Raw genomic sequence first — 14251 nt, 5'->3', positions numbered from 1 at the left:
TACAATTGTCAAATATGTATACGACATTTAGAGCACTGCTCATGCCACATAAGAAGCTTTGCAGGTTCTTATGCAAGCAGAACAGCACTTGGTCAGTCCACTCCACCAATTTAATACAGTACTACTGAATACTGGAGAAAAGAAAAAAAAAAAAAAAAGCAAATCTTCCCCAGAAGGACCATCTGGATGTAGCATTTAAGCAACTGACTGTAAAATAGCAAAATAATGTGCAACATGCTCCATCTACTGGCAAGACACAGCAATACAAATTAAGTTTTATTATAGCAACATTGCAATAGTTAAAGGAGCACTTCTATGTGTTGTGGCCTCCAAAATTTATTTTGACTGCTTCGGCAGTGACTAAATTTACCATCTACCCAGTGCAACACACACCACCAGTATTGTCTCACCCACTTCTCTCTCAAACAAGCAAACACATACACATCTCTCTCACTCACGTCATACCATTATTAACCTCACTCACCCTTCACTTATGTCACTGGTGTGTTCCCACAAAACTTACAGCCAAGTCACATCAGTGTCACCTCCACACATGGCAAAGTTAGATGCCATGGTGGTAAACAACTTTGAATCCACACAAGCCCTGTCTACACTACAGCTTTCCTGGTTGCTACCACTGCTGGATCTGCACTGGTAATGAATTACAGTTTCTCTATTTTGCCAGGGTATACAGAGCCTACACACAGCTATTTTTAGCAAAATATTCCCCATTGGTATTACGAGGTTTAATTCACACAATGGTAAAAACATTGAATGCTGACAGAGCCTATGACAGCCACCACTGTAGCTGAACTAGGGATAACAGTGTTGGGATTTTATATTTTTGGTATTTACTTTAAATTAATTTTAATCTGATACTACAATGGCCTATTCACTAGCCAGAAACTCAGGATTGCTATAGCTTTATTTTATAACTGCAATCTCTACTAATTTCTTTTATATATTTAGTAAACACTGGGTTTTATCTGTATAGAGACCAGAGCTCCAGCAGCTTTAGAAAAGGATGCAGGACTTAATACTGAAGAAAAGGCAAAGTATACTCCTCAAAAGTGCCAGTAAAAGAAGATTACTCATGGTTAGTGGACCCTACAAAAATATTTTACCAAACAAAACTGTAAAAGTCTATCCTGCACTTACATTACAGCTTTACAAATTTGACTGACAGACAATAAAAAAGAAAAATATCTCAGAGGCTTACTGTAAGAATGATCTATATTTCCAAGGTAATGTGAAGTAGAATTAATCAAGTCAAAGTGTGAAAACACTATGCCAAGGACAGTATGAAAATGCTAACAACACTAAACTTCACAATATGGATAGTAAGGAACAAGAGAAGTAGCAAACACAATCAAAAGCATACGGCCAAATTTAGCTTTCAGTTTAAATCCAGAGAAACTTCATTTCCTTCAGTGGAGTTTACACCAATGTTACAGAACAGAATTTAGTTCATAATGAAGAACAGGCTATACTGAGCCAATCTGAAGGTATCTGTCAGTTGGTATTTTCAGGGATGAATTTTCATCAATTCCTATTAGAATAACCCTTTTAGGCTTTCTCTACAATGTGGCTTCAACCATTGGCAGTAAAAGTGGAAGCCTCAGCTTAACTGCCTTTACCACCATGTCATCTAAACCTGAGAAACACAATTATATTGGTATAGAGAGCGCCCTTGAGCTTTAATCAGTGAGAAACAAGCATGTCTGGTAAGTCTTTGCCCACTTGCTCTGGGTTTAGCTGATTACCAATCTGCTCTGGGCCACAAATATGGCAGAGACCCTGGGCCTCTGTAGCATGGGGAACAGGTCACTTGGTGGTGGACTCTCTGTACTTTGAAATCTTTAAGCCATGATTTGAGGACTTCGATAACTCAGTCATAGGTTAAGAGTCTATTACAGGAGTGGGTGGGTGAGGTTCAGCGGCCTGTGCTGTGTAGGAAGTCAGATTAGAGGATCATATTGGTCCCTTCTGACCTTGAAGTTTATGAGTCTACATTACTAAAATTAAAATTAAAAGTATGACATCAGTTTCACAAAGTAGTAAGTAAGTGAAATCCAAATGATAGGTCTGTCACATAAGAAATTCGCAAGTCTTGGTTCTCAAAGAGAAAATGCCCAACAGCTTGTTTTACAAAAAGGTTTATTATTATATGTTTCATATGACTTGCCCCAGTTTTTGGCAACTATTCTCTAAATGTTATAAACAAATCTCCTGGAAGAGAAAATTGATCAGGAAGATGTTGCAATTGCATACAAAAAGATTATCTCAGCACTAGATCAACATCATATAAGGAAAAACTGAATTTAGGTTCATCCTTGATGAACAAAAAAATGGAAGTCTGTTTCAGAAATCCTAACTGAAAAGAACAGTTTAGTCCCATATAAACAAATGATATCAATCATTATGTTTCCAAGTGTTACCAAACTTTTTTTTGATAGCAAAGACTACCTCATCCCCTCCCAATTTCACCAATTTGTAATCACAAAACATCCCACACTGGCTCCAGAATAAATTATTCCCCCTGAATTCAGAATCAATCCTTTCCAAACCAAGCACACACACTATCCAGACATTCTGACAGTCACCAGAAATCTGTAGAAAGTACCTCGGCTTAAATCTCTCTTCCAAAGGATTTTTCCCCCCTTTCTTTAAACAAGTTAATCTAGATAATACTTAGTCCTGCCTCAGTGCAGGGGACTGGACTAGATGACCTCATAGACTAAGATCAGAAGGGATCAATATGATCATCTAGTCTGACCTCCTACATAACTCAGGCCACAACCTCACCCACCCTCTCCTGTAATAAATCTCTAACCTATGACTGAATTATTAAAATACTCGAATCATGGTTTAAAGACTTTAAGGTACAGAGAATCCACCAGCAAGTGAGCCGTGCACAATGCTACAGAGGAAGATGAAAAACCCACAGAGTCTTTGCCAATCAGCCCTAGAGACCCGACACCAAATTCCCGACACCAAATATGGTGATCAGTTAAACCCTAAGCATGTGGGCAAGAATCACCAACCAGACACCCAAGAAAGAATTTCTGTAATAACTCAGAATCCACCCCATCTAACACCCCTTCACAGGCCACTGGCATATCTACCACTAGTAGTCAAAGATCAGTCAGCTGCCAAATTAGACTGTCCCATCATACCATCCCCTCCATAAATTTATCAAGCTCAGTTTTGAAGCCAGCTAGGTGTTTTGCCCCACCCTATTGAGGTCCATTACGGTTCTACATTTCTATGATTATTTTCTGCAATCTGTTTTACCAACACATCACAAAATCCGTCCCACCCCACAATCTGCTGCCATTCCAGCTCCCTTGTTCCTTCCTCAGTCCTGCTCTTTCTTTGCTTTAGGCCACCCCTGCAATCCCTTCCCTCCTCCCAACTTCTTCCTCATGCTTGTTCCCAGCCTAATGCCCTTCAGTTCTTTCTAACAATCTCAAGATTGTGCTTCTCTTGACCTGCTCCTCACAAATAGGGAAGATTTGGTAGGGGAAGTAGAAGTGGGTGGCAACCTAGGCAGCAGTGACCATGAGATGGTCGAGTTCAGGATCCTGACAAAAGGAAGAAAGGAGAAGAGCAGGATACGGACCATGGACTTCAGAAAAGCAGATTTTGACTCCCTCAGGGAGCTGATGGGCAGGATCCCCTGGGAGGCTAATATGAGAGGGAAAGGAATCCAAGAGAGCTGGCTGTATTTTAAAGAAACCTTATTGAGGGCACAGGAACAAACCATCCCGATGTGCAGAAAGAATAGCAAATATGGTAGGCGTCCAGCTTGGCTTAAGAAAGACGTCTTTGGTGAACTTAAACACAAAAAAGAAGCTTACAAGAAGTGGAAGCTTGGTCAGATGAGACGGAGGATTATAAAAATACTGCTTGAAACATGCAGGAATGAAATCAGGAAAGGCCAAAGCACAATTAGAGTTGCAGCTAGCAAGGGACTTGAAGGGGAACAAGAAGGGTTTCTACAGGTTTGTTACCAACAAGAGGAAGATTAGGGAAAGTGTGGACCCCTTACAGAATGGGGGAGACAACCTAGTGACAGAGGATGTGGAGAAAGCTGAGGTACTCAATGCCTTTTTTGTCTCTGTCTTCACAGACGAGGTCAGCTCCCAGACTACCGCACTGGGCGGCACAGAATGGGAAGGAGGTGAACATCCCTCAGTGCTGAGGGAACAGGACCAAGACTATTTAGAAAGATTGGACATACGCAAGTCCATGGGGCCAGATGCAATGCGTCCGAAGGTGCTGAGGGAGTTGGCTGAGGTGATTTCAGAGCCATTAGCTATTATCTTTGAAAGCTCGTGGCAATTGGGGGAGGTCCTGATGATTGGAAAAAAGCAAATATAGTGCCCATCTTCAAGAAAGGAAGGAAAGAGGATCCAGGGAACTACAGACGGGTCAGCCTCACCTCAATCTTTGGAAAAATCATGGAGCAGGTCCTCAAGGAATCCATTTTAAGGAACTTGGAAGAGAGGAAGGTGATCAGGAACAGTCAACATGGATTCACCAAAGACAAGTCATGCCTGACTAATCTGATTGCTTTCTATGAAGAAGTGACTGGCTTTGTGGATGTGGGGAAAGCGGTGGACGTGATATATCTTGACTTTAGCAAAGCTTTTGATACGGTCTCTCACAGTATTCTTATCAGCAAGTTTAAGAAGTATGGGTTGGATGAATGGACTATATAATGGATAGAGAACTGGTTTGATCATCTGGCTCAACGGGTAGTGATCAATGTCTCCATGTCTAGCTGGTAGCCGGTAACAAGCGGAGTGCCCCAGGGGTTGGTCCTGGGGCCCGTTTTGTTCAACATCTTCATTAATGATCTAGAGGATGGGGTAGATTGCACCTTCAACAAGTTTGCAGATGACACTAAGCTAGCGGGAGTGGTAGATACCCTGGAAGGTAGGGATAGGATACAGAGTGACCTAGACAAATTGGAGGATTGGGCCAAAAGAAATCTGATGAGATTCAACAAGGACAAGTGCAGAGTCCTCCACTTAAGATGGAAGAATCCCATGCACAGCTAGAGACTGGGGACTGATGGGCTAGGCAGCAGTTCTGCAGAAAAGGACCTTGGAGTTACAGTGGATAAGAAGCTGGATATGAGTCAGCAGTGTGCCCTGGTTGCCAAGAAGGCTAATAGCATATTGGGCTGCATTAATAGGAGCACTGCCAGCAGATCGCGGGAAGTGATTATTCCCCTCTATTCGGCATTGGTGAGGCCGCATTTGGAGTTGTGTGTCCAGTTTTGGGCCCCCCACTACAAAAAGGATGTGGACAAGTTGGAGAGAGTCCAGCGGAGGGCAACAAAAATGGTTAGGGGGCTGGAGCACAAGACTTATGAGGAGAGGTTGAGGGAACGAGGCTTGTTTAGTCTGCAGAAGAAAAGAATGAGGGGGGATTTGATAGCAGCCTTTAACTACCTGAAAGAGGGTTCCAGGGAGGATGGAGCTAAGCTGTTCTCAGAGGTGGCAGATGACAGAACAAGGAGGAATGGTCTCAAGTTGCAGGGGGGGAGGTCTAGGTTGGACATTAGGAAAAAAAGTTTTTCACTAGGAGGGTGCTGAAGCACTGGAATGGGTTACCTAGGGAGGTGGTGGAATCTCCATCTTTGGAGGTTTTTAAGATGCGGTTTGACAAAGGCCTGGCTGGGATTATTTAGCTGAGGTTAGTCCTGGTTAGTCCTGCATTGAGCAGGGGGTTGGACTAGATGAGGTCCCTTCCAACTCTATGATTCTAAGATCCTGTCCCTACACCTCCTTGATTCCCTTCTTCCCCAAGATTCTAGTGGTCCATCCTCTCTATTCATTCAATTCTGTTTCTTCCTCCAGTTCCCAGATGCTTCACCTTGTCCTAGGCAACATCCTAACTCAGCTACCTCCCTATGCCCTAAATTACTGATGGCCTCCTGCCTACTCCCAATCTCAGCCAGCACCCTCATTTTCTCTTCTCCCACTCTCCACAGTACCAGATCCTACTGAGGACTGTGCCTTGACACTAGCTCATTTTGCACTTACATATTGGAGAAGTTGGCAGTTCCTTCAGTTCGTGGCTCCTCACTGTGTCCCTGAGACAACTATCACTGGGTCACAGATGGAGGATAAGGAAGAGAGAGGAAGGAAGCAGCAACTTTTTTATACAATAGTGACTAGTGGCAGCTGCCCCTCCTTTCCACAGGAGTCCTGGCTGCAAGTGAACAAAGGAAACAGCAGTGCAGCACCTCAGAGACCAACAGGAAGCGCTCTGTGGACCACAGTACAGCAATCTGCTTTAGGGCACATAAGGACCAAGTGCAAACAATGGTGGGCCACCTTCTTTTCTATCTTTAATTTTGTGTAAAATGTCCACATTTTTCTTTATTTATCTGGTAAAATGAAACAGAAAGAAAACATCTCCTTCCACTTTTTTTATAATATCTTAGATATAAACAATGACTTCATATTACTGATTCGTGAATTCCTTAAGTATAGGGATTGAAGGATTGGGCAAGAAACAGGCCACAGACCTATCATCTCTGGAATTATTTGATGCTAAATCTATCCTATCTATTTCTAAAATATTTCTTGGTGCCAGGAAAATAGTACCATTATCCTATGCCAAAAACAAACACAAAGTGGGTGAGGTAATCTTTTACTGGACCAACTTCTGTTAGTGGAAGAGACAAGCTTATAAGCTACAGAGATCTCTTCTTTAAGCTTGTCTCTTCCACCAACAGATGTGGGTCCAATAAGAGATGTTATCTCACCCACCTTGTGTGGCTCATCCTAGGACCAAGATGCACAGATGGGTGGACTCACCCCACCAAAAAAATACTTTGGGGAAAAAGGCAAGATCAGTAAAGAAATTCCCCGCTTCAATTTATGTGAACTTCCTTAAAAAGTTATGCAGTTTTTGCTTAAATATTAATAATTGACCCCACAGTTTCAACTTGAAGCCAGTTCACTAGGCTAATTGAATTGCCCAGACACACGTGCAAATCCCTCTCACATGCCCCCTTATTCTAGTTTGTCAAATAACCTCATATAGCACAATTTTATGACCAAACTAACCGCAGTTCAATTAATTACTTCTATCAGTAAACCTCTCAAGAATAGACAATAGTCCCTGTTAGTACCTAAACTACATTTAGAAAACCTATACATTATACCATCAAACATAACACAAGATAGTTTTGTACTCTAAAGTTGATGTCCTGATTGTACAAGGTGCTGAACAATCTCATCTTCCATTCATTTGAATGTGATCAGTTGAGGGTGCCCATCAGTTTTCACCACTGGACACTTAAATTGATCATAGTTAGATCCATGCAAGCAAAACATAGCCTACCGATTTCTACCATAAAAATACTGCCTTGCAGACAACTTAACACAGGAAATATTTACTTATGTACAAATGTGAAAGAAAATCTTAAAGTGAAAAGTTTGTTAAGATAATTCTAACCCCAGAGAAAGATAATTTTTACTTATTTTACACTGAAAAAAATTTCTCTTTTTAAACTATTGTAACGCTTGTATTTTTTGCATTGCAAAAACAGCTTGAAATTCTGCTTTCCACTTGCCACAGCACAGATTTAATGAAGTTGGACAATGGATGCCTCTTAAAGACATAAGAGCTATGTCTCTTCTATAGGGGAAATAAAAAGGAATCACTAACAGAAAATGACTATTATTTCTATAAACTATCTGTTTCTAAGTGTGTATCAAATCCAAGATCATTGCTACCCAGGTTAGTGCTCTAGCTTTATACAATATGGTCTGAAGTACTCACATGCACATTTATTTGCAGAGTTGTGCCAAACTGCTATTGCATTTTTTTGTTTGTTCCGAAATGCCTCTTCAACTCTAGTTTCTGTTTTCCGTACAGTGGAACCATGAGGATTTATTTGCTCTGCTGTTACCGATAAGCCTGTACATAAAAGATAAGAATACCTATTTAAATAATCTGAGCTGCATAAATCAATCAAATATAAAAAGTCTAGAATACAGTACTGCATTAAAAACATAGAAATTAACATATTTAGATGGACATCACTAAACCAAGATTTAAATGAACAATATTTGGTTTTAGCTGGCAATAGAAAGTGTTGGACAAAGTCTTAAAAACTGTCAAATCTAGTGTCTTAAGGTTTATCTACATTTGAAATGCTTCAGCAGAACAGTTGCTGTAGCACTTCAGTGTAGACACTACCCATGCTGATGGGAGAGGTGCTCCCATCAGCACAGATAATCCATCTCCCTGAGAGGCAGTAGCTAGACTGACAAAAGAAATGTTGTCCAAACCAGGGGTTAGGTCAGGTTAACTACATCACTCAGGGGTGTGGATTTTTCACACACTTGAGCCATATAGCTGGGTCAACCTAACTTTTTAGTGAAGACCAGGCCTTAGAAAAATATGGTTCTCTTTGTAAGTCACACAATAAACAATTTTAACAATGAATTCTATATTTGGAAATACAAACCCTGAGGGGAAGGGGGGTGTTATTCTTATTTTCCCTTCCTAGCCCAGATTACCTAAATAAGAGAATACGATCCAAAAGCAACTTTATATTGACAGTTTGCTATTTCTACTGATTTAAAACAGACTATTTAAAATAAATATAAATTTGCATTAGCATTTTGTAAAGGATTTCAGTTCATGACGCAATGTTCAATAAACTTTTCAATCTTAATATTCATTCTATTCCCTGAATACATTTGGAAGAAAAAAAAACTTTCCACATGAAGAATTAAGATATTAGAGTAAACGTTTATATTAATCCAGTATTTTCAGACATTTTTTCCCTTTTTTTCAATTCAGGGCATCTTCAGCTGTAGTGAACCTATTACCATATTGCTTAGGCACGTTTTAGCCTATTACCATATCGTTTTGGCAAAGATCCCATAGACACACAGTTAAAGTAATATTCATTTATGTATTATGATTTACTACACACCCACTGATGTGGCACATGCTGTTTATCACACAGGAACATAGACCCATGGTCCATCTATTCTCGTGTCATGTCTCTGCTGACAGTGGCCTGCACCAGATGCTTCAGAGAAAGGTGCAAGAAACCAGGCCAAAGTTGGCAGCTATTGGATAATTTGTCCCACAAGGGAATCTCCATTTACCATCCAATAGTTAAAAGAGATTTCATAAGCCCCAAAGCAGTAAGTTTTATAGCCCTTTTAAAACTTCTAAAAGGTATTTCTGTATTATAACTCTGTATATTCTTACTATCGATATCAATGTCCAATGAGTCTATCATGCTAAATTGTTGGTTTCAACAATATTCTGTCATAATGAGATCCAAAGTTTAATTATGCATTGTGTGAAGTAGTATTTATTTTATGTTTTGAATTCACTGCCTTTCAGTTTCACAGAACATCCCTCCCTGTTCTTATGTTGTCAGACAAGGAGAACAGAAGGGTCCAATTCACCTTCTCGAAACCAATCATTACATTTATTTTTATAGTTGTTCCTCTTATTCATCTTCTCTCAAAAATTAACAATTCCAATTGTTCCCATCTATTTACAGGCAAGATCTTCTGTACCCATAACCATTAATGTCACTCATCTCTGTGCATTTATCAACAATGAATTTAATCATTTAATATTACTGATTCACCCAGGTTAAGGTCCTTCTAGAGTTTCTCTCAGTCCTCATTGGATCTGACTAAAAATTTTATTCCATCTGTAAATTTGCAACCCATCATCCTTTTTCCAGCTCATTAAGAAACATATTAAACAACAGTCCTAGTACAAAAAGTTGTTGCACTGTTATTTTTTGGTATGATGAAAATTAATCTTTAATTCCTACTTTGATTTCTCCTCTTGGCCAGTTTTTGATCCGCCATAGTAATTCGTCTCTGATGCCATGACTGCTTAATTCAATAGTATAATAGAAGGGCCCCTATACCTTTTGAAAGTTTAAGTAAATTAAGTTAACCATTATTTTACTGACACAGTCAAAGAATAACAGCAAATTAGCAAGACATGATTTTCCTTTACAGAAATCATGCTGGTTAGACCCTGTTATATTGTGATTTTTTACATGTTTCATCACTCTATTTTTAATTATCATTTTGATCTATTTATCAGCTACAGATGTAATGTCTATTTGTCTTTAATTTCTTAGATCATCTCTAGAGCCTATTTATAGGTAGAACTGGCAACACTGCTTAAGTTAAGGTTGCCCAACACTTCCCATTATAAAAGTAAACATCATTCTGGGATGTATTAGCAGGAATGTTGTAAGCAAGACACAAGAAGAAGTCATTCTTTCACTCTACTCAGCACTGATAATGCCTCGACTGGAGTATTGTGTCCAGTTCCTGGTACCATATACTTCAGGAAAGATGTGCACAAATTGGAGGGAGTCCAGAGAAGAGTAACAAAAATGATTAAAGGTCTAGAAAACATGACCTGTGAGTAAAGATTGAAAACACTGGGCTTATCTAGTCTGGAAAAGAGAAGACTGAAGGGGGACATGATAAGAGTCTTCAACTACTCAAAAGGTTGTTATAAAGAGGAGGGAGATAAACTGTTCTCCTTAATCACTGAAGACAAGACAAGAAGCAATGGGCTTAAACTGCAGCAAGGGGACTTAGCTTAGACATTAGGAAAAGAGGTTACTCACCTTGTGCAGTAACTGAGGTTTTTCAAGATGTGTCCCCGTAGGGGTGCTCCATTGTAGGTGTAGTAGATCAAAGATCTTCAGTAGCAGTGCCTGTTGGGCTGCACATGTGCTCCTCCTCATCTCACGCCGTGAGTGGCATTTATATAGTGCTGTGTGGGTTCAAGCAATCTCAGTTCCTTCTCTGCCAGAGAGTTTATGTTTAAAATTCTGAAGGAGAGGGGAGAAGAGCAAGTAGTGGAGCACCCATAGGAACACACATCTTGAAGAACCTGAGTTACTGCACAGGGTGAGTAAAATTCTCCTTCGAGTAGCATCTCTATGGTAGTAGAAGTGGACGCATGCCAAGATCCATTTGAAAAGACGTTGTTTGGATACAACTGCTGCTCCCTTTGATCTTTCAGCAAGAGAGAGAAATAAGCATGGCAAATGCCTGAAAGGTTTTATTCTGTCAAGGTAAAAGGCTAATGCCCATCTGACATCCAAGGTGTGCAGCGTGGCTTCATGCTGGTTGCCATGTGGCTTTGGGAAAGAGGAGGGAAGGTGCATAGGTTGGTTTATATGGAAAAAGGACGGCACCTTGGGTAAGAATTTCGGATGGGGTCGAAATATGACCTTGTCTTTGTGAAAGACTGTGTACAGCGGGCATGCAATGAGAGCACCTATTTCTCTTACTCGTTGGGCAGATGTGAGGGAGATGAGAAATGCTGTTTTTACGGATAGATGTATGTAGGATCACGTTGTCACAGGCTCAAATGGAGCAACAGCAAGACAGCACAAAATTAGGTTGGGATCCCAAGGTGGGATGGAGTCTCGGATTTGAGAGTACAGATTTTGAAAGCCCGTAAGGAATCTTTTTGTTAGTAGGTGGGTAAATATGGAATGACCTATCTTGCGGTGGAATGCAGTGATGGCGGTCAGATGTACACATATGGAGCTTGTGGACAGTCCTGCTGATTAAAGGTCTAGAAAACACCATCTATGAGGAAAGATTGAAAAAATTGTGTTTGTAAGAGAAGACTGAAGGGGGACATGATAACAGTTTTCAAGTACATAAAAGGTTGTTACAAGGAACAGGGAGAAAAAAAATTTCTCCTTAACCTCTAAGGATAGGACAATAAGCAATGGGCTTAAACTGCAGTTTAGGTTGGGCATTAGAAAAAACTTCTTAAGTGTCAGGGTAGTTAAGCAATGGAATAAACTGCCCTGGGAGGAAGTTGTGGAATCTCCATCATTGGAGATTTTTAAGAGCAGGTTAGATAAACACCTGTTGTGGTGGTCTAGATAATGCTTGGCCCCACCATAAATGCAGGGGACCGGACTAGATGACCTCTCAAGGTCCCATCCAGTCCTATAATTCTAGTCTATGATTCTTTTCCACTAATAGAGGTAAGTAAAGTGAGTGGTATCGTGTGTGCTATTTAAAAGAATCGCTTTTACCTCTTCTGAACACGTCATCTCTGAATCCCAGAACCATGAAGGAACCATGCCTTCAGATGGAGAAGTTCTAGATTGGGATGAAAAATATGGCCTGTGTCCTGCGAGAGGTGGTGTGGAATCAACTGTACGGTCATTGATGAATAGACCACACTGCATGAAGTGGCAGATCTGTTGTGGCCATGTTGAGACTATGAGAATGACTGTGGCTTGGTTCCACCTGTTTCTTGTGAAGGACTGTGAACAACAGGGGAATGGTGGAAAAACAGAGTAGGGATGCATCCCATGTGAGGAGGAAGGCATCCCCTGGAGACCGATGAATCACTCCTGCTCTTGAACAGAACTGTGGACATTTGGCATTTTTGGGTGTGGCAAAAATCTATGCTCACGAATCCCCAGCGGTTGAATATGTGCTGCAGGGCTCTTGTGTCTAACTCCCACTCGTGTTCTTGTGAGAATCTCCTACTTAGTGAATACACTGTGGTGTTCTGGTGTGTAGGTAGGTATGAGGCCGAAATGTTGATGTCTGTTGGATACAGCAGTTCCACAATTTTAGTGCTTCTGAGCACAGAATTTGGGACCTTCCTCCCTGTTGTCTGTTGATATAGAACATTGTCTGTCACTGTTGTCCATCATTACTCTTATATCTTTTGTCTGATTAATGGTAGAAAGTGTTGGTACACACTGTGGACTGCATGTAATTCTAGGAGATTGATGTGCAACACAGATTCTGAAGGGAACCACGGGCCCTGTACCATGTGGGTCTGTAGATGTGCTCCCCAACCGAGTTGGGAGGCATCGGCTGTGAGTATCAAGGATAGTGTTGGTTGGAGGAAATGGATCCTCCTATGCAGACATTTTGGTGTTGCGTTCAACAATCTGAGTCCTTGATCTTGACTGGTATCAATAGCAGTTTTTTAGGCTGTGTCTGTAGGATACATACACCGTTCGTAGACATCCCTGAAGGCAGCAGATGTGTAATCGGACATGTTTCACCACAAACATGACCGCTGCCATATGACCAAGCAGTTGTAGACAAATCCTGACAAAGACCAGGTTCTCACAATGGAGACAAGACTGACTATAGTCAAAAATCTGACTTAGTACGAAGGCTCTGGCTTGGGTAGCATCCATCTGGGCCCCAATAAATTTCAGATGCCTCAGTTTCAATTTTTCCATGTTTATCTGGAGGCCGACATTTGAGAAAAAGTCCACTGTTTTTCTTATGGCTTCAATAACGTCAGCTCTGGATGAAGCTTTAAGTGGGCAATCATCCACGTATGTGATTATGATGATCCCTTGTTCGCATAGGTGTGCCGCTGCCACCACAAGATTTTGGAAAATATCCTGGGAGCTGCAGAAAGGCCAAAAGGTAGTACCTTGTATTGAAATGGTTGGACCCCAGAACAAATCTGCGGAATTACCTGTGGGAAGGATAGTGATATTGAAGTACACGTCTTGGAGGTCAAAGGCCGAGAACCAGTCCCCTGTTCCAGAGCTGGGACAGTATGACCATTCTGTCCCCCGTTCCAGTGCTGTTGATAGTGTGACCATCTTGAAGTGTTATAGTTTGATGAACTTGTTGAGGTTCCTCAAGTCTAGGATATGTCTCCAGCTGCCGGATTTCTTTTGGATAAGAAAATAATGGAATAAACCCCTTTCCCTTTGTGCAGGAATGGGACTGATTCTACGGCTCCCAGTCACAGAAGGTGGTTTATTTCTTCTCGTAGAAGGTGTTTGTGAGAAGGGTCCCTGAAGAGTGACCACGGTTGGGGGGCGGGGTGAAAGAGAGGAACGGGATGGAGTACGCTTTGTTAATGATTTCCAAGATCCACTTGTTCGAGGTGATTTGTCACCATAATGGTTACAAGGAGGCCAAGGGGTCGCCAAACAGATAGTCTATTGAAGATGGTTGCAGCAACTGGAACACAGGATGGCCTAAACAAAAGCTTCAAAACTGTTGTTTGTAGATGGATCTCTAAGGCCTAGCCCTTTGTACTGGTGTCTGCTTGCATTTGGGAGATGGCCTCTGTCACCTACATTGCACATCATACTGCTGCTAAGGGGTGAAATGTGTAGGTTGAGACCTTGTGGTTGGGCTGGTATCTACCCTGTCTTTTCTTCAGCGCTGGTGTATATATGCCAAGTGAACAGAATGTC

The 14251-nt window shown here is 41.1% G+C and overlaps 1 protein-coding gene across 2 annotated transcripts in view; it reads right to left on the bottom strand.

The window, feature by feature from the left end:
- Positions 1–14251, bottom strand: part of ATAD2B (ATPase family AAA domain containing 2B) — a 158637-nt gene that overhangs the window by 47225 nt on the left and 97161 nt on the right. For both annotated transcript variants that reach the window (XM_067544701.1, XM_067544702.1), the window contains exon 24: positions 7807–7944. In XM_067544701.1, coding sequence (XP_067400802.1) covers positions 7807–7944 — 138 coding nt within the window. The remainder of the gene's footprint in view (positions 1–7806; positions 7945–14251) is intronic.

Source organism: Emydura macquarii, unplaced genomic scaffold (assembly GCF_026122565.2).
Source record: "Emydura macquarii macquarii isolate MOO-44397 ecotype Brisbane River unplaced genomic scaffold, CSIRO-AGI_Emac_v2 contig_1027, whole genome shotgun sequence".
Classification (NCBI taxonomy): domain Eukaryota; kingdom Metazoa; phylum Chordata; order Testudines; family Chelidae; genus Emydura; species Emydura macquarii.
This window is presented reverse-complemented; position numbering and strand designations above follow the sequence as displayed.